The 22,250-nt window shown below is 42.0% G+C and overlaps 1 protein-coding gene across 1 annotated transcript in view; it reads left to right on the plus strand.

The window, feature by feature from the left end:
• Window positions 1-22,250, plus strand: part of LOC116986938 (AT-rich interactive domain-containing protein 2-like) — a 196,672-nt gene that overhangs the window by 160,400 nt on the left and 14,022 nt on the right. Inside the window, exons 15-16 of the mRNA XM_033042763.1 lie at window positions 5,733-8,092; window positions 17,598-17,794. Coding sequence (XP_032898654.1) covers window positions 5,733-8,092; window positions 17,598-17,794 — 2,557 coding nt within the window. The remainder of the gene's footprint in view (window positions 1-5,732; window positions 8,093-17,597; window positions 17,795-22,250) is intronic.

Genomic DNA, 22,250 nt, shown 5'->3' on the forward strand with positions numbered 1-22,250 from the left:
ATCTCAATGCAGAAAAAACATGTATTTTAGCTTGCTTCTTTGTTGATTCCATTGTGTATTTCAGAAAACTTCTCAAAATTAATTATTTTAACTCTTCTAAAATGCATTTCCTCGTTTAATTTCTCAGAATGAACCATGGCTAAAATGCCACCATGATCACAATTATTTTTGCTACGTACTTTTCCTAGTTCTCGAGTAATCTTTGTCTAATTATGTTGCTGATTTTAGGGAACCGTGAACCACTCCAAACAGCTTTATTTGGTAAAAATCTGTAAAATCTGAAATAAAAATGGAAAATGCTGGGAACACCTAGCAGGTGAAATTGCATCTGGAGAAAGATAAGGAGATTAACTCCGCCTAGCAGTCTACCAATGCTCTCCTCCGTCTAGCAGAGTCTACCAATGCTCTCCTCCGCCTAGCAGAGCTGGTTCTTACCCTCAACAATTTCTCCTTCGACTCCTCTCACTTCCTCCAAATCCAAGGCATCGCTATGGGCACTCGCATGGGCCCTAGCTATGCCTGCCTCTTTGTAGGGCACATCGAACAATCCTTGTTCCAGGCGTATACCGGCCCTATCCCCGAACACTACCTCCGCTACATTGACGACGGCATTGGTGCTACCTCCTGCACCCATGCAGAACTCAATGACTTCATCAACTTCACCACTAATTTCATTCTGCACTCAAATTCACTTGGACCATCTCCCTACCGTTTCTAGATCTCACCGTCTCCATCAAGGGAAACAGACTATTGACCAACATCTACTCCAAACCTATTGACTCACATAGCTATCTTGACTACATTTCTTCCAACCCTGCTTCCTGATATCCCGCAGCTCCGCTCTTGATCCCCCTCCCCCCCATTCATAACAAGGACAGAGTTCCCCTTGTCCTCACCTTCCACCACATCAGCCGTCGCGTACACCATATAATACTCAACATTTTCGACACCACCAATGGGATCCCATTACTGGCCAAATCATCCCATTTCCACCCCTTTCTGCTTTCCTCAGAGACCATTTCCACACAGAAAATCCCTGGTCAACTTGTCCCGTACATCCCTAACCACCCTCCTTCCCAGGGATTTCCCCCTGCAACCGCAGGAGATGCAACACCTGTCCCTTTATCTCCCCCTTCGACTACATCCAAGGACCCAAACAATCTTTCCAGGTGAGGCAGAGGTTCACTTGCACCTCCTCCAACCTCATCTACTGTATCTGCTGTTCCAGGCGTCAACGTCTCTACATCGGCGAGACCAAGCGCCGGCTTGGCAATCGTTTCGCTGAACACTTCCGCTCAGTCCCTCTTAACCTACCTGATCTCCTGGTGGCTCAGCACTTCATACCACTGTGATTTACACCCCAGTGGTATGAACATTGACTTATCTAACTTCAGATAGCCCTTGCTTTCCCTCTCCATCTCCTCCCCCTTCCCAGTTCACCCACTAGTCTTACTGTCTCCGACGACATTCTACCTTTGTCACGCCCCCTCCCCTGACATCAGTCTGAAGAAAGGTCTCGACTGAAACGTCACCCATTCCTTCTCTTAAGAAATGCTGCTTTCACCCGCTGAGTTACTCCAGCATTTTGTGTCTACCCAAGAGATTAACATTTCGGTTCAAAGACTCTTCGGATCTGGGAAAGGAAAAGCTAGTTATAAGTTGAAAAGAAAATGGAGAATGAGATGGAAAGGAGAAAGGCAATGTCTGATGGGGTGAGGCTGGGTTACCGTGGGGTTATATAGGGGTTAATGGTGACAAAGTGACAATGCAGACACCCGAGTGTAAATTGTTGCGAGTGCAGGGCTGTCAGATATACCCAAGAGGTCAGTCTGTGCTACTGGAGAGAGAATAACTGCTCCAAGATCAAAGCTGGCTAGATTAGATCAGATTAGATCCTTTATTTGTCATTCAGACCTTTCGGTCTGAACGAAATGTCGTTGCCTGCAGCCATACATATAATAATAAACAACAAAACACACAATAAACACAAATTAACATCCACCACAGTGAGTTCACCAGGCACTGTGATGGAGGCAAAAGTCTTAAAGTTACTGTCTCTTCCCTCCTCAGTACCTGCAGTAAACATGGCCATTTCTGATACAGGCAAAATGGATTAATAGAAATTGTAGAACTTATTATACTACAAAGTGTTGATTCGGAAGATGAGGCATTCTTCCTCGAGCTTGAGTTGGACCGTATTGTAACAGTGTAAGAGGCCATAAACAAACAGTACAGAGTTTTAAGGAAGGTGGACACAAAATGCTGGAGTAACTCAGCGGGCAGGCAGCATCTCTGGAGAGAAGGATTGGGCGACATTTCGGGTTGAGACCCTTCTTCAGACCAGCATTGCAGTTCTTTCCTACACATGGTGTTTTAAGGAAAACGGGCTGCATGCATATACACTGCTATATGCATCACCCATTCTGTTTTTGAATACTCCAGAGTAGAAGAAGTCATATTATTAACACTAAATGTGTTCACTAGTTTGACGGAGGTTTTTATTTTGTTTCTTTTTTTAAAATCTTTCCCTTCAGTTATCAAACTGAAATAGTAACACCATTTCTCTCTTCTCAGATGCTGCATAATCTACTGAGTATTTCCAGCAGTTTGTTCTTATTTGTCTTTGGGACTAACAGTCATACCTGTAGAAAGCCATTTCTGACCCTCTGATTGCCAGTTCTATTTCCATTTCATTACATCTCCCTCCACTTGAATGGTCTACAATCTGCGTTCAGATTGACTATCCTCCCAACAGTCTGTGTGTCACATAGTGGAGGCATCAAGTGCATAATACCCACGAAGCTATGTCTACGACCAAGGATCATACTTGCCTGATTTGCAGTTAAATCCTTTTGTCTCTGACTACAGGGGAAATCTAGTATCTCTTTACCAATTTAACATCTCATTAGACCACTATCTAGAAAACTGAGCAAAGGAATAATAGACAAATATATGTAAGCTTCCGCCTTTTACTTGTGTTCTCATCAATACAATTTAGTGAGCCTCCTAAGTCATCGCTTTCTATATATGAGATGCTACTCATTCACCTAGATCAAGAACCTTGTGAAATGTTGCTTGTCACATATGCATTAGCTCTTTGTTTACTATCTTCCAAGTAACTAGCAACCCAAAGTAGATTTTTGCAGTAATTATGCCATTGGTTGGTTAAACAATAACCAAATTATATAACACCTCAGCACTAATGCAAACCATTTGCACACTGAATCTAATAATTTAAACAGATTGAAAGTTGCTTGAGGAGGTAAACTGGAGCTTCTTCATAAATTAGATCTATTTAGAAGGGTGTGTATAGAGAATACTCGTGAATATTTTAGGAATAAATTGATGACTTTGGAGAGGAGATAGATGAAGGAAAGCCTGCTTCTGTGCTATGTACAATGCCCGCCATAATGTTTGGGAAAAAGACCCATCATTTATTTATTTGCATCTGTCTCCACAATTTGAGATTTGTAATAGAAAAAATCACATGTGGTTAAAGTGCACATTGTCAGATTTTAATAAAGGCCATTTTTATACATTTTGGTTTCACGATGTAGAAATTATGGCAGTGTTTATACATAGCCCCCCCCCCCCATTTCATGTTACCATAATGTTTGGGACAAAGCAATGTCATGTAAGTGAAAGTAGTCATTTTTAGTATTTTGTTGCATATCCTTTGCATGCAATGACTGCTTGAAGTCTGCGATTCGTGGACATCACCAGTTGCTGGCTGTCTTCTCTGGTGATGCTCTGCCAGGCCTGTATTGCAGCCATCTTTAGCTTATGCTTGTTTTGGGGGCTAGTCCCCTTCAGTTTTCTCTTCAGCATATAAAAGGCATGCTCAATTGGGTTCAGATCAGGTGATTGACTTGGCCACTCAAGAATTCACCATTTTTTAGCTTTGAAAAATTCATTTGTTTTAGCAGTATGTTTGCCCTGCTGTGGAATTAACTGCCGGACATTGAGTTTTGAGGCATTTGTCTGAACTTGAGCAGATAGGATGTGTCTATACACTTCAGAATTCATTATGCTACTACCATCAGCAGTTGTATCATCAATGAAGATAAGTGAGCCAGTACCTTCAGCAGCCACACATGCCCAGGCCATAACACCCCCACCACCATGTTTCACAGATGAAGTGGTATGCTTTGGATCTTGGACAGTTCCTTCTCTCCGCCATACCTTGCTCTTGCCATCACTCTGATATAAGTTAATCTTAGTCTCATCTGCCCACAAGACATTTTTCCAGATCTGTGGTTGCTCTTTTAAATACTTCTTGGCAAACTGCAACATGGCCATCCTATTTTTGCGGCTAACCAGTGGTTTGCATCTTGCAGTGTAGCCTCTGTATTTCTGTTCATGAAGTCTTCTGCAGACAGTGGTTATTGACAAATCCACACCTGACTCCTGAAGAGTGTTTCTGATCTGTTGGACAGGTGTTTGGGGATTTTTCTTTATTATGGGGAGAATTCTTCTGTCATCAGCTGTGGAGGTCTTCCTTGCCTGCCAGTTCATTTGTGATAAGTAAGGTCACCAGTGCTCATTTTCTTCTTAATGATATTCCAAACAGTTGATTTTGGTAAGCCTAAGGTTTGGCTGATGTCTCACAGTTTTATTCTTGTTTCCCGGTCTCATAATGGCTTCTTTGACTTTCATTGGCACAACTTTGGTCCACATGTTGATAAACAGCAATAAAAGTTACCAAAGGTAATGGAAAGAATGGAGGAAAGACTAGGTGCTGAGAGCTGATTACAAACACCTGTGAAGTCATGTGTCCCAAACATTATGGTGCCCTGAAATGGGGGGTCTGTATAAACACAATTGTAATTTCTACATGGTGAAACCACAATGTATAAAAATACCCTTTAATAAAATCTGACAATGTGCACTATAACCATATGTGATTTTTTTTTTTTCTCTATTAAAAATCTCAAATTGTGGAGTACAGAGGCAAATAAATAAATGATGGATGTTTGTTCCAAACATTATGGAGGGCACTGTAATTCTATGATTCTACGATATTTACAAGATGCGGGATTGCAATTACATGGATAGGTTAGAGGGCCAGTGAAAACTAAGGCAGCTTAATAAATGTAAATTTGTGATGGATTTGGAAGAGGTTTATTACGAGAAACTGTTTTCAGTGGTAAAAACACTTGATAAACAGCATAAATTCAGAGTGACCAGCAAAAATAATAATGTTGACATTAAACTTTTTCAGTCCGGCTTCTGTCTTCAAAAGTATATTTGAGTCTCGAAAGGCAATTTAAAAATTACAGTGATTTAGCAAAATGGCAGGAAGTGGGAAAAGTCAATGCAGACTAGATCAGTTAAATTGCCGTTTTCCATATTGGATTATTCAGTTTCTATGAATTTGTGATACGTGTCATATTTTAAATGATCCAACTGATTTGGAGTTAAATTCGACATACTAATGACAGAGGGTTCACAATTTATTTGCTGAGGTTGTAATTTGAATTTGTGCAAACATATTGAAATATTTGTAGGTGTTCACTGAAGACTTTCAGTGGTAGAAAAAAATGAGGAACAGAAAATTTAGGAAACTAAGGGTAGAAAAATAAAGGAACAATTTTTATGAATCATTCATGGAATGCTTTTGTGCAGTTATATTTGGATTCATGAAAAAAGCCAATTTCCATCTTTACTGAATGCTATTGCAATAAAATTGTATATATCTTGCATTTAAATACTTATTTTTCTGTTGCTTCTAGGTTCTGCTACTGTTCAAAGCCCTTCTGTTCAGGTGCACAGAAACCTTGTGTCTACCTTTTCTACAAGTCAACCAGTCACCCAAATTCTCTACACAACTCAGACCCAGTGTGTTACCCCGCTGCCTCCTGTGATAAGTACACCTGTCCAGCATCGTCAGTACTGTACTATTGCAAACAAAGGACTACAACCTAATACTGTACTAACATCTACTGTTCATCCAATTTTTCATTCTGGAGTAACCACAGCAGTTTCTGGAAATGCTTTAGTTCAAGTTGCAGCAAGCAAAGTTACTTCTGCAGTGCAGCTGCCCACCATGACCACCTCTGTTCATCTTCCCCGCGTTACAGTTGCTCACCAATCTCTAGCCGGACAGCAGCCAGCCTGTTCAACCTCGACGGTTTCTGTTCTGCATCCGACGCTGCCTAATTCTCAATTTGCTTCAAGAACACAACCCATTACAAGTTCTGCCTTATTTTCCCAAGGACCACTGATTCAGTCTTCTACTGCCCAACCTGTGCAGGTGCACCTTCAATACACAGCAGCTCCCACCACTGTTGTATCAGCTGCTGCACTTCAGCTACCAAGCAATCAGACTTTTACCATTGCAGGCAGCCAAAACTCTTCACAGACATTTCAAAATATGAGTTCAACGCCATTAACCATTGTCAGCAATTCCACCCAGCTTCAACAGCAACAACCCCAACAAAGTGTTCAAGTGATAGTAGGACATCAAGGCCAAGTTTACCCTGCCAGTTTTCATCAGATTGTTCTAACAAATCCAGGTGGAATTTCTTCTGCCCAAATGCCACCATCTTCTTTGGTGAGCCCAAGTACTTGTGGGCAAATGGTTTCTGTCCAGCAACCCCCAATTCAAGTCCATGTTCAACAGCCTTCCATGGTAGGCCCGCAACCTAATACAGGTGAAACCAGCGTAATTAAACAGTTATTACTTCCTAAACCACCACCTCATTCACAAACTGGCAAACTCCTACTTCCTGTTCCGCAAGTACCATCTTCTGTTACCAGGGCTCAAAGTCCTCAGATAGTTTATCAAATGATGGCCAACACAGTACCGAGTGCTCAACCCCAATCTCAGCAGCTGGTTATGAGTCAACCAAACTTGCAAATTGTACAGCCACACGGAGGCCTACAAACTGTGCAATTTATTCCTGGCCAGTTCATTTCTACCACCAGCCCAAACACCATTCTCCAGGGATCGCCTCTAAATCAACAAGTCACGGTCACTGTCGTACCAAATACCAATTTAACCAACCCAGATGTGAACCAAGTAAGTACAAACTCAAACAGTCTTTTCGGAGACTTTAGTGGAAAGCCAGTCACCAGTACTCAACCTATCCAGCCGTCGTGTACTACTATTAACCAAAGCAACTCAATGGTAGATGAGCTTGAAGGAGAGAAAAAAGTTTGTCAGAAAACTGATGATGTGAAAATGTTTAATTCGCAATCTCAAGAGCAAACATTTGGACAGATAGAAAATGCTCCTGTGACCAATGCTTACAATTCGAGCAATGGACACATAAATGGAAAACTTGATCAGACTGGAAAACTGCTTAATGGGGAAAGTAAGAAGGCGAGCCCCAGCTCAGGGATGAATCATTGTAATTCTGTGGGAACCACATCAGTTTTACAGGAATCAAAAGCTAGCAGCGAGAGAAAATTGACAAATGGAGATCCAATTTTAGAAAAAGCTGATGCAGTAGAAATTAAAAATGCATTAAAAAGACCTATGATCAATGGGGATTCTGATTTTGCTAAAGGTGATCGTTCACACTTGGGAAAGGATGTTCCCAGTGAGAAATTAGTAGGGTCTAACCACTTGGGGAATGGGGAGATTCTGAACCAGGAGCAGCAGGATGTTCAATGTCATCTGGATGGTGAGAATAGTCAACTGGGAAAAATGTGCAATGGACCTTCTTCAGTTTCCAGTTCGAAATTGCATGGACACACTACAGTAATAGTACCAAATCCTACAGTTCAATCACACCGGAACTCCATATTATCGACTGGAACGTCAGCAGTCACTTTTAACGTAACCATGCCTCAGCCTCAACACAATGGCAATGTGCTTGTACAGTCCAACTCTCCAGAGTCTTTGCAAGTGATCACCTGCCAGAACAGCAATGCAGTCTCTGCGTCAAAGCTTTCTACCTGTGAAGGTCAGCCATCTCGCCAAGCAATCAAGAGGCCTGGTGACGACGCGACTGGTGTTTCCATGGCAGGTATCCCAAATAAAGTAGGGGTGAGAATCATGACTGTTAGTGACCCTACAAAATCTGGTAGCAACACCATGATGGTGGCTGTTCCCGCTGGAGCCACCATTAATCCAGCAACAATAGCAGTAAGTATATAAGATGCGCTATGAATTTAAATTATTCCAAAATAATTTAAAAGATGCTTATAGGGCTTTGGCCTGATTTGAGCATTTAAGGAAATTCCTGTATCCCAGTTGACAATACATGCAATATATGTACAATAATTGTCTAGGGTATTAAGAAATTACTTAATTCGATTTATTCATTTAGTCAACGTTTGTAGCACTTGTTATTTAAAAGGGTAACCTTGGAAACAACAAGCCATTAGATCTTGGAAAATGAAAAATACGAAGAAACATTGAAAAAAGACCTTCATAAATGCAAACCCAAAGAAAGGGGAATATATTAAATTAAAAATAAATTGAGGTAGGTCATTGGTGGAATGTCTCAAAAGTGTGAAATTTTGCAGGACAAAACAACCAAATCGAATGTGGAAAAGTTACAATGTAGAAATGAGCACCAGAAATGAATGATGAAGGCTTAATGGTAAAATTTTAATTAAATATTAGACGAAGTGGGAACCGTTGGGTTGCTGACACATGCAAGGCCTGGTCCCCCAACGCAAACCGCTCCCCAACACAATATTGCACCACTAAATCGTAGCCCCCACGGGAGGCATGGTCCCCCAACTGAAGCCGTTCCCGAACGTAAGATTGCAGCACTCCCCTGCCTCCCTCAGCACTGGACTTTAAAAGAAAATCCAATTGCACTTCCCCTGCCTGCCGCTGCAGGTCCAATTGCAATACCAATTTGCCTTCCCCCTCCTGTTGAAGCACTTGCTGTGATATCCCATTAAGGTAAAAAGTTCAAAGTGTTCCTGTCTTGCAATTTTGTATCGAAGTGTGTTGGAAGCTGGCAGGAAGGATTTTAAGAGTAAAAATCTTGTTAAAGTTGGCATTTTTAAAGCTTCAATCATCAATGACGTGAAATATAGCATCATCACGGAAAACTCCTGGAAAAGGGCTCTCTGAGAAGCTGTGATGTCATTGTGGTACTCGGCAACTTGAGAGCCCATTGTGATTGGTGCACTGTGAGGCATTGTGACATAACTGGAAGCTGCTGGAAAAAGGCTCTGAACAGCTGCGGTTACCGTTGGCAACGTCTCATTGTGCACTTGACAGCTTGAGAGCCCATTGTGATTGTTGCACTGTGGCATTGTGACATAATCACTGGAAGCTACTGGAAAAAATGCTCTCTGTGAGAAGATGTGGTTACATTGGCAACGTCCCATTGTGATGTCATTTATAAATTAGATCCATTGTGATTGGACATCTGTGAGATGGCATTGTGACATCATCACTGGAAGCTGCTGGAAAAAGGGCTCTCTGTGAGAAGAGTTTTTTGGCTTTAAAGAAAACTTTAATCATGAATAACGTGAAATATAGGATGAAATCTTAGGTGAACCTGAGTACGGCGTGGACGGGAGAAATGTGAGTTAGTATATGTAAAACTTTAAGCGTTTTGAGGAAGATACAAAACATACAGACAGTCACATACAAGATGAGACTTTTATAGGTATACTAGACCAAGTGCAGACCCGTTGAGTCTGCTCCCCCAACGCAGCCGTTCCCTACCCGTAGCCCCCACGGGAGACGTGGTCCTCCAACTCAAGCGGCTCAGGAATCAGCAGTGCGGCTGTTTTTAAATGGCGTCTTTGAGGCGAGATGCGGGCGCCAGCAGTCGTTATGGTCGCATGAGTGGGTGGGGGGGGACGAGAGGGGAGAAGGATTTTATTAAAAATGTGTACAGAAACACGACAAAATTTAATGAGGAGTGGATACTTGGAATGAAAAGTGAAATCTCTACCGAAATGGGGGGGAAATCAGCATTTCTGGGTCGGGTGTTGGCGTGGCAACGAATCAAAGGCTGGCAGCCACAAGTCAGAAACACACACAGCCAGACACACAGAGTTTTAAATATAGATAGATATATAAATACACACACACACACACATATATATATATATATATATATATATATATATATATATATATACACACACACACACACACACACACACACACACACACACACACACACACACACACACACACATATATATATATATATACATACATATTTACACATATGTATATACACAAATATGAAACAATCTTATTTGGATCTGAAATCAAAGCATATAATTAGTTAGTTACCTAATTGTAGCTAATTACAAAATTCAATTACTAGATACATAGAAAATAGGTGCAGGAGTAGGCCATTCGGCCCTTAGAGCCTGCACCGCCATTCAATATGATCATGGCTGATCATCCAACTCAGTATCCCGTACCTGCCTTCTCACGATACCCCCTGATCCCTTTAGCCGCAAGGGCCACATCTAACTCCCTCTTAAATATAGCCAAAGAACTGGCCTCAACTACCTTCTATGGCAGAAAGTTCCAGAGATTCACCACTCTCTGTGTGAAAAATGTTTTTCTCATCCCGGTCTTAAAGGATTTCCCCTCTATCCTTAAGCTGTGACCCCTTGTCCTGGGCTTCCCCAACATCGGGAACAATCTTCTTGCATCTAGCCTGTCCAACCCCTTAAGAATTTTGTAAGTTTCTATAAGATCCCCCCTCAATCTCCTAAATTCTAGCGAGTACAAGCCAAGTCTATCCAGTCTTTCTTCATATGAAAGTCCTGACACCCCAGGAATCAGTCTGGTGAACCTTCTCTGCACTCCATCTATGGAGACCAAAACTGTACGCAATACTCCAGGTGTGGTCTCACCAAGACCCTGTACAACTGCAGTAGAACCTCCCTGCTCCTATACTCAATCCTTTTGCTATGAATGCTAACATACCATTTGCTTTCTTCACTGCCTGCTACACCTGCATGCCTACTTTCAATGACTGGTGTACCATGACACCCAGGTCTCGTTGCATCTCCCCTTTTCCTAATAGGCCACCATTTAGATAATAGTCTGCTTTCCTGTTTTTGCCACCAAAGTGGATAACCTCACATTTATCCACATTATACTGCATCTGCCATACATTTGCCCACTCACCCAGCCTATCCAAGTCACCTTGCAGCCTCCTAGCATCCTCCTCACAGCTAACACTGCCCCCCAGCTTAGTGTCATCCACAAACTTGGAGATGTTGCATTCAATTCCCTCATCCAAATCATTAATATATATTGTAAATAGCTGGGGTCCCAGCACTGAGCCTTGCGGTATCCCACTAGTCACTGCCTGCCATTGTGAAAAGGACCCGTTTACTCCTACTCTTTGCTTCCTGTTTGCCAGCCAGTCTTCTATTCACATCAATACTGTACCCCCAATACCGTGTGCTTTAAGTTTGTATACTAATCTCTTATGTGGGACCTTGTCGAAAGCCTTCTGAAAGTCCAGATATAACACATCCACTGGTTCTCCCCTATCCACTCTACTAGTTACATCCTCGAAAAATTCTATAAGATTCGTCAGACCTTTCGTAAATCCATGCTGACTTTGTCCAATGATTTCACCACTTTCCAAATGTGCTGCTATCCCATCTTTAATAACTGACTAGCAGTTTCCCCACTACCGATGTTAGACTAACTGGTCTGTAATTCCCCGTTTTCTCTCTCCCTCCCTTTTTGAAAAGTGGGGTTACATTAGCTACCCTCCAATCCTCAGGAACGACTCCAGAATCTAAAGAGTTTTGAAAAATTATCACTAATGCATCCACTATTTCTGGAACTACTTCCTTAAGTACTCTGGGATGCAGCCTATCTGGCCCTGAGGATTTATCGGCCTTTAATCCATTTAATTTACCCAACACCACTTCCCGACTAACCTGGATTTCACTCAGTTCCTCCATCTCCTTTGACCCACGGTCCCCTGCTATTTCCGGCAGATTATTTATGTCTTCCTTAGTGAAGACAGAACCAAAGTAGTTATTCAATTGGTCCGCCATATCCTTGTTCCCCATGATCAATTCACCTGTTTCTGACTGCAAGGGACCTACATTTGTTTTAACTAATCTCTTTCTCTTCACATATCTATAAAAACTTTTGCAGTCACTTTTTATGTTCCCTGCCAGTTTTCTTTCATAATCTATTTTCCCTTTCCTAATTAAGCCCTTTGTCCTCCTCTGCTGGTCTCTGAATTTCCCCCAGTCCTCTGGTAGGCTGCTTTTTGTGGCTAATTTGAACGCTTCATCTTTTGCTTTGATACTATCCCTGATTTCCCTTGTTATCCATGGATGCACTACCTTCCCTGATTTATTCTTTTGCCAAACTGGGATGAACAATTTAAACATCTATCCATTTCTTAAGAAAAGGTTAACATTTTTAAATAGCCTAATTGTCCAAATAACATTCACACAGGAATTCACAATATAACATGATATTTACAACTCATTGTCATTAATTTATAGGCCATGTGGAAGGAATTTAGTGTTTAATTCCCGTAAATGAATGGCCATTTTAATCATCTTGCAAGTGAGATTTTGTGGAACGCGATCGATTGGAACATTGCGGTTTGCGGTGAATTTAAACCCCATATCGGTAGGGAAAAGCACTGCCAGTTCGTATGGGGCCCAAATCACATTTTCGCAACATTAAATTTTGATTAAAGAAATCCTAAGAAGCAAGTTTATATGTAAAATAAACGACATACCTTATGTTTTGTCCCATATGTGAGATCCGTCCCATTGTCAGAGTTGACGACGTTCGAAGTAGCTTTTTATTTTACTCCAGCGGTGAAATTTGTTTAAAAAAAAAAAATTCTGAGAACGGCAGTCGAAACGAATTTTCAGCATCAGGTAGAAGCCCGAGAAAATACATCTCGGACAGGCAGGAGAAAAGAGCATTTTAATCCCGCCCCCCCCCCCCCCCCCCCATCAAAGGCGCCAAAGTAGCGCACATGGCCAGTGGCAGAACTGCAGCGCTGCTGAAGGTAAGTTTTGTAACAGACCTAAATAGTGGGACGGGCCCTTAAATCTTTTTTAAATGTGATATTAAATTAGTGCAATCAAGTTATAAACCGCGAGGTCTTTTAAAATAAAAGGAATAAAACCAACGTCAATCAAGTGAGCGGAGCCAAGCGATCGGGGCCGAGAAAATGAATAAAAATAAGGCGGGCCAAGCCGATAGAGTGGGGCCTGAATAAAAGCAAGGCGGGCCGAGCCGACCGAGCGGGGCCGAGCCAAGCGAGCGGGGCCGAGAAAGTGAATAAAAGCACGGTTAATCTGTTTTTAAAAACCGCGAGGTGTCTTAAAATAAATCTTATCTTTAAAGATGGTGAAAATGAAGCAGTCAGAATCAAGCATTGCAGAAGTCGTTGTTGAGTCGACCTCAAGCAGTGCAGAAGTGACCGTTGGGGAGCTGATGAAGCTGTTTTGAAATGAGGCCTTCCCCCTGACGTCACTGGAAGGTGGTGGAATATTCTGGTTCACTCTACCGTTGACGGGGGGAGGGGGGGGGGCATTGTGACGTCACTGGAAGCTGGTGTTTTAAAAGATGGTTTTGGATTTTTTTTGAAACTTTAATCATGAATAGCAAGGGGGGAGGGGGGGTGTGGCACTCGGCAGCTTGAGAGCCCATTGTGATTGGTGCACGGCGAGTGGCATTGTGACATCATCACTGGAAGCTCCTGAAAAAAGGCTCTCTGAGAAACGTTTTTTGGCTTTTTTTTAAGCATTAATCATCAATAACGTGAAATATAGGATGAAACATAGAAAATAGGTGCAGGAGTAGACCATTCGGTCCTTCGAGCCTGCACCGCCATTCAATATGATTATGGCTGATCATCCAACTCAGTATCCTGTACCTGCCTTCTCTCCATACCCCCTGATCCCCTTAGCCACAAGGGCCACATCTAACTCCCTCTTAAATATAGCCAATGAACTGGCCTCAACTACCTTCTGGCAGAGAGTTCCAGAGACTCACCACTCTGTGTGAAAAATGTTTTTGTCATCTTGGTCCTAAAGGATTTCCCCTTTATCCTTAAACTGTGACCCCTTGTCCTGGACTTCCCCAACATCGGGAACAATCTTCCTGCATCTAGCCTGTCCAACCCCCTAAGAATTTTGTACGTTTCTATAAGATCCCCCCTCAATCTTCTAAATTCTAGCGAGTACAAGCCTAGTCTATCCAGTCTTTCTTCATATGAAAGTCCTGACATCCCAGGAATCAGTCTGGTTTCACCAGTCTGGTGAAATCTTAAGTGGACCAGATTACGGCGTGGACGGGAAAAATGTGAGTAAGAATATCTAAAAATGTAAGCGCTACCGTGTTGCGTTTTGAGGAAGATACAAAGCATATAGATATACACACATACAACACACTTACAAGATGAGACTTTTATAGGTATATATACTAGACCAAGTGCAGACCCATTGGATCTGCTCTCCCAACGCAATATTGCACCACTCACGCATAGCCCATAGTTATGCATATTTTTGGGTATCAGTATTTAAGTTACTTGCTACAGGATTCCCAACCTCTTGCTTTCTGCTATAGCAACTTATTCATGCCAATAGGAATTTAATTGCAGCCATGTGTATATGCAATCAACTAATCTAATCTTCATGGTCAGTCCTGTTATGTTGCTGATCAATGGTAACCCACAGGATATTGATGGCATGGGTCTTGACTTTGGCAATGCTGTTGAACTTTAAGATGGTTAGACTGTTATTAATGATATTTATTTTACAACTAATGGCTTCCAAAAAATATATTGTCATTGCAGTTTTTAGGTGTTCATTGGATTTTGAAAGCTGCTATCTAAATGCTGTTTCTAAATATTTAAAGTATGCAGGGATGCAGTAGCTGTCTATTGTGTTTACAATCGGTAAAGCTTCCACACTTGATGTGCTGATAGGATATTTATTTGTACTGTTTGATTCCTAGAAAATCTTTAATATACAGTAGTAACAAAATCTCCAATCAGGGAACGATGTCTGGGGTTCTGAAGAGAAAATATTGGATTAAATTAAACAGAGTGATCACCGATGAACAGCTTGGGAAGTTGAAGCTTAACTTTGTGTTCTGCAACTCGGGGGAAACCAGCCTTTCAAGAGAGGCAATGTAGATTTGTGATGCGAAAGAAGAAAGTGTGGCCTTATCTCCTGCTTCAAGTATCTGGGTGTGATCTATCAGCAATGCTTGAGCAAGCAATATGACTGGGGTGACATTAGCCTTGGAATGTCAAGTATGGAATGATAATAAGCTATTAAAATCATTAACATACAGTTAAATTGTGTTTGAGAGAAGTATCTTCGGTTTAAACAAATATGACTGCTTATCTAGATTTGTTCTGAGTATTTTGGATTAGTTTTCACTGTTTATTCAATGATGAAGGGTAAATTGGGTGTAATAATATACTTATCATAGTTAGATGGTGAGAGAGATACAGAAGCTGAAATATGACTCTTTCCACATTGTTTAGCTGATCATCTGTGCTTTACATATTCCTTCCATATACACCATAAATCTACTGTTAGCCATAGAAAAAATCACACATGTGTGGATTGGTGGAGTGGAGAATTAGAATTTTTGACAGGAAACATGATTTTTGGTTAGAACGGTAGAATTGTATTTTCTAAATACTGTAACCAATCACACAAACCTTAAAGACCTTCTCTGCAAATTGTGATCGTGCTTAGCTGTAGTGATGTGGTAATAGGACTTGTGTATTAACTTTGGGAGCCTCTGCATAAAAATAATTTAAATTTAAATAGTGCACATTATGTTATTACTGTCTATCTGCTCCAATTGGCAACAGTATTTCTGTGAGAGAACTGCAAAAATTCTCCGTTTAAACTGACTGTTCCAAAACACAATCAGTGTAGGTGGACTTTGCAGTTGGATAGCATATGTAGGAATTCAGTGAAAATAAATCAAGATTGTCATGAAAGCTATTTGAACAAAAGTATTTCCAACAAGGATAGACCAAGGATGAGAACATTCACTAATGAATGGATACAATATCATTAAATTGGAATGTTGATGTTATCTGCTCAGTGGCCATGATATGAGATCATCCCGTTTCTTCTGAAATTCTCCAGTATGAAATTGTTAAATTCAAATGATATGTTTTCTCTTCTGCAAAAGTAATATTGGACATGGAAACTGCTGTTTAGCTTGCCTTAAATTGGTGTATCAATACTTGAGTTCCACAGCTATATCTTAAGGCAAGAAGAAACTGCCCTTATCAGACCAGCTGAAAATGCACCCAAATAATATCCAGGTTTTCACTTGACCACAGCTTTGCATGCCACCACCAAGTCGTTCATCATAAATATAAGAGTCTTTATTTTAATTTTGTTTTTGTTGGTGCTGAATTAATCATTTTTCAACAATGCTGTAAACGGGTAGTACTAAATCTGATCTTGACTTTCAATGTGAATCAGACTTGGTTGTGAAGATCCATAATTATATAAAACACAGGTTGTAGAAATAGCTCAAGCATAACATGTGCAGTGTCCTCCATAATGTTTGGGACAAAGAACCATCATTTATTAATTTGCCTCTGTACGCCACAATTTGAGATTTATAATTTAAAAAAATTGTGAATTCTTGAGTGGCCAAGTCAATCACCCGATCTGAACCCAATTGAGCATGCCTTTTATATGCTGAAGAGAAAGCTGAAGGGGACTAGCCCTCAAAACAAGCATAAGTTAAAGATGGCTGCAATACCAACCTGGCAGAGCATCACCAGAGAAGACACACAGCAACTGGTGATGTCCAAGAATCGCAGACTTCAAGCAGTCATTGCATGCAAAGGATATGCAACAAAATGCTAAACATGACTACTTTCACTTACATGACATTGCTGTGTCCCAAACATTATGGTGCCCTGAAATGGGGGGACTGTGTATAAACACTGTTGTGATTTCTACATGGTGAAACCAAAATGTACAATAATGGCCTTATGCACTTTGGCCACATGCAATTTTTTTCTATTACAAATCTCAAATTGTGGAGTACAGAGGCAAATAAATACATGATGGGTCTTTATCCCAAACATTACTGTACACTTATTGGTACTCCTAAATAATTGTCATCGTAATCTTTGAGAGGCATAATGAATGTACCAACTTTGGTAAATTTCAAGCTATAGATTAAGTATTATATTGTCACCACCATCACAACTACTGCATCTGAATGTAAAGTTAGTGTTAAATTATTATATTGCTAGATTTCTTTTTGGCCTGTGTATATTGAGATTCGAATGGTCTTCTGCTGTCCTAGTATGAAATTGTTTAAGTCCTCATGGGCACAAGCTATTGAAGATCCCCTGTGGCCAATGTCCTTGCCTTAATGGGGTTTAACATATCTGCTCATTTGCTGAATTATTGTAACCTTTGATTGCATATTATCACACATTTGCACACGATTACGATCCAGCAGTTTTTTTTAATCAATCTCTGCAGTTTGTTATAAACTGAGAAAATTAAGCATTCATCTGTTTGACCAAGGAGCATATTTTCTGTTGAGATCTATTTGTAATTACTTGACATACTGTTTGATTGTATTTGTTATGATTTTCTCAAAACTTTGAAAAAACACCAGTTTGGTTCATAATGCTTTGGCTTGTTTACAGGGAGTTCCTAAAGTGGGTTCACCTGCTCCAGTGTCCGTTCAGCAGACAGTGAACCAACACCCACACTCGCAGATTTCCCCTGCAGCGGAACAGTTTACAGGGCACCAGACCTCTGTGGTTTCGGTCTCCTCTGCTGAAACGGAGTCAGTCAAGAAAACAAACCGGAGCTTTAAGTGTCTGTGGAAAGACTGCAAGAGGTCAGTCACATATTCAAACTGCACGAAGCAGAGACCAACCCTAATTCCTGAGTGATTACTTTGTGTCTGCTTAGAAATGGTATTGCCAAGATTGCTAAATGTGGCATCTCATCTGGGCAAATAGAATTTAGTTGCAAAATTACAATTTTGCAGCCATATTTATTAAATGTTTGTTAAAATTTCAAGAATTAGTTTAGAGATACAGCGCAGGAACAAGTCCTTCGGCCCACTGAGTCCGCAACGACCAGGGATCACCCACACTTACACTATCCTACACAAATTCCAATCTTTACCAAAGCCAATTAACCTACAAACCTTTGGAGTGTTGAGCGGGAACCGGAGCTACAGGAGAAAACCCACGCAGGTCACAGGGAGAACGTACAAACTCCATAGAGACAGCACCCGTAGTCAGGATCGAACCGGGGTCTCTGGTGCAAGTATGGCACCAGCTCTACCGTTGCACCACTGTACTGTCCTATTGTATTGATATTATTGCCAATGTCTAAAACAAAAATACTTTATCATGAAAGTAGTAGTCTTCTTCTTATCGAGTCCACACACAAGATTAGAAGTTGTTCAGCCAGAGCTGAACACACTTCTCGGCATCTGCACAATGGTGTCTGTCTTGCGCTTCTTGTGCTTCTTGTGTGTGGTGGTGGAAAGATTGGTTGAAACAGGGCCGCGACGTGAACGCTCTTTCCTTGGCCCCAAAGTAGTAGTGAACCGGATACATTAAGACCAATTGTGACCGAAGAGTGTTAAATTACCGTATTTCCCGGCAATGAAGACACACCTGCGTCGAAGACGCACCCCTAATTTAAGTTGCTAAGTTGAAAAAAGGATGGCCAGACAGGATCAAGGGTTTGGTTTAGTTCAGGGGTCGGCAACATTGCCTGCGTGCCCTGGAACTGGCTGCAGTTCCCAGATCCCTTGCGTCTCCGGGACTAGCTGCAGTTCCCAGGTCACCTGCCTCGGGACTGGCTGTAGCGCCCAGGTCGCCTGCCCTGGGACTAGTAGAGAGAGAGAGCCCGGGACGGAGCAGCCAGCTTTCCGCCCAGTAGCTACCTGCCAACCACCACCTCCACTGGTTGCGCCTGTGCCGAAGGACACCGTGGCTGGCTGGCGGGCAGACTGGCAGAAGGCGCTGAGGTGGTGGCCGGTTCTGCTGTCTGGTCCTGGCGGCCGCTCGCAGCCACCCGAGCTACTTCCCTCCCCAGGCTAGACTCCCCACACGCTGTGAAAGGAACTCTTTTCGCCCTCCCAGCGGTGCTGTCCTTTTACAGCCGCTTCCCACTTTACAGCTGCTTCCCATCAGCTGCCAGCAATGAGGGATAGACTTGGCTGTCTCTCAGTACAGCAACATCGTTCTTGATGTTGCTGTACTGAAGGATAGCCAAGTCTATCTTTATTGGCTAACAATCTAACCTTCGGCCTCCAAGACGCAGGTAAATTTTCGTGCCTTATTTTTGGGTAAAAAATAACGTCTTCATTACTGGGAAATACGGTAAGCTATTAAACAACTGATTCAGTGGCAGGTTCAACATACAAGATGCTGTAAATACAAATATATCATAACCGGTTCTTGTTCAAAACTGCCCTACCTGGAACATAGCAGAAATGTTATCTGATCCGTTCCTTCTGCAAGAAGATAAAGTCTTTGTGAGAATCATATCTAGCTGTGACTTTGAAACCCATATTAGGTTCAAAGGTTCAAATTTAATAACCAGCAGTTGAACTCTTTCCTCATCTAGTTCCCACACTACCCCTCCATCACAACAATGCAAGTGTCTGAGGGCTCCTCCTTCCATTGAATATACATCCTCCATTGTGCATTAATCTGCCCTTGTCTCGCTGGCCCACCCATACCCTTCTAGCTTTACTTCCCACCCTCTGTCTTGCCCCCTCTTCTGCCATATCCATGCTGAATTTGTTTTCTAGGCTGATTGAATGGAAAATATTAGACAATATCTCAAGCGTGATTGCCTCATTAATCTTAGTGATCTTAGATGATCTTAGTGATGGCAATGGTAGTCTATATGTACAGTCGCTCCCTCTGTCCACCCTATCTCTTTGTTTCCCTCACCTCCCCTTCCCCCTTCCCCCTCCCCAAAGATACAGAATGTTCCTCAGGAAAGGAAGTGAGGGAGCAGATAGGGAAGGAATGGAGATATTTCCCTTTCCCGTCTTATTCCCGTTCCCCATCTGCTCCCCCGCCCCCTTTCCCGAGGGACATTCTGTATTTTTATGGCAACCTTGCTGTCCTAGATAGATTTGACAATCCCTTGCAAGGGAGATTCAGTCCCTTGCAAGGGATGACATTGAAACAGTAGATGTGGAGTCAGTGTGGATAGAACTAAGGAATTGTAAGGGTAAAAATACCATAATGGGACTTATCTACAGGCCCCCAAACAGTAGCCTGGACATAGGGTGCAAGTTGAATCAGGAGTTAAAATTTGCATGTAGCAAAGGTAATCCTGTGGTTGTTATGGGAGATTTCAACATGCAGGTAGACTGGGAAAATCAGGTTGGTACTGGACCCCAAGAAAGGGGCTTTGTAGAGTGCCTTTGTGATGGATTCTTAGAGCAGCTTGTATTGGAGCCTACCAGGTAGAAGGCAATTCTGGATTTAGTGTTATGTAATGAACCGCTATTGATAAAGGAACTTGAGGTTAATGAGCCATTAGGAGGTAGTGACCATAATATGGTCAAGTTTAATCTACAATTGGAGAGGGAGAAGGGTAGATCGAAGATGTCAGTGTTACAGTTGAATAAAGGGGACTATGGGGCCATGAGGGAGGAGCTGGCCAAAGTTGACTGGAAAGATACACTAGCAGGGATGATAGTGGAACAACAATGGCAGGTATTTCTAAGAATAATACAGAAGGTGCAGGATCAGTTCATTCCTAGGAGGAAGAAAGATTCCAAGGGGAGTAAGGGTGACCGTGGCTGACAAGGGACATCAGGGACAGTATAAAAATAAAAGAGAAGTACAATGTGGCAAAGATGAGCGGGAAGCAAGAGGATTGGGTAATGTTTAAAGAACAACAGAACATAACTAAAAAGACAATACGGGGAGAAAAGATGAGGTAGAATGGTAAGCTAGCCAAGAATATAAAGGAGGATAGTAAAAGCTTCCGCGAAGAGGAAAAAAATAGTTAAGATGAAAGTTGGACCCTTGAAGACCAAAAAAGGTGAATTTTTTATGGGGAACAAGGAAATGACAGATGAGTTGAACAGGTACTTTGGATCAGTCTTCACTAAGGAGGACACAAACAATCTTCCTGATATAGTAGTGGCCAGAGGATCTGGGGTGACGGAGGAACTGAAGGACATCCACATTAGGCAGGAAATGATGTGTTCAAAAGGGAACTGCAGATGCTGGAATATCGAAGGTACACAAAATTGCTGGGGAAACTCAGCGGGTGCAGCAGCATCTATGGAGCGAAGGAAATAGGCGACGTTTCGGGCCGAAACCCTTCTTCAGGCAGGAAATTATGTTGGGTAGACTGATGGGACTGAAGGCTGATAAATCCCCAGGGCCTGATGGTCTGCATCCCAGGGTACTTAAGGAAGTGTCTCTAGAAATTGTGGATGCATTGGAGATAATTTTCAAAAGTTCTATAGACTCAGGATCAGTTCCTGTGGATTGGAGGATAGCTAATGTTATCCCACTTTTTAAGAAAGGCGGGAGAGAAAACGGAATTATAGACCAGTTAGCCTGACATCGGTGGTGGGGAAGATGCTCGAGTCAATTATAAAAGATGAAATAGCCGCACATTTGGATAGCAGTAACAGGATCGGTACGAGTCAGCATGGATTTACGAAGGGGAAATCATGCTTGACTAATCTTCTGGAACTTTTTGAGGATGTAACTAGGAAAATGGACAAGGGAGAGCCAGTGCATGTAGTGTACCTGGACTTTCAGAAAGCATTTGATAAGGTCCCACATAGGAGATTAGTGGGCAAAATTAGGGCAGATGGTATTGGGGGTAGAGTGCTGACATGGATAGAAAATTGGTTGGCAGACAGGAAACAAAGAGTAGGGATTAACGGGCCCCTTTCAGAATGACAGGCAGTGACTAGTGGGGTACCGCAAGGCTCGGTGCTGGGACCACAGCTATTTACAATATACATCAATGATTTGGATGAAGGGATTCAAAGTAACATTAGCAAATTTGCAGATGACACAAAGCTGGGTGGCAGTGTGAACTGTGAGGAGGATGCTATGAGAATGCAGGGTGACTTGGACAGGTTGGGGGAGTGGGCAGATGCATGGCAGATTAAGTTTAATGTGGATAATGTGAGGTTATCCACTTTGGTATCAAAAACAGGAAGGCAGATTACTATCTAAATGGCGTCAAGTTGGGAAAAGGGGAAGTACAACAGGATCTGGGGGTCCTTGTTCATCAGTCTATGAAAGTAAGCATGCAGGTGCAGCAGGCAGTGAAGAAAGCGA

This window comes from Amblyraja radiata, chromosome 24, assembly GCF_010909765.2.
Source record: "Amblyraja radiata isolate CabotCenter1 chromosome 24, sAmbRad1.1.pri, whole genome shotgun sequence".
In the NCBI taxonomy this organism is placed as follows: domain Eukaryota; kingdom Metazoa; phylum Chordata; class Chondrichthyes; order Rajiformes; family Rajidae; genus Amblyraja; species Amblyraja radiata.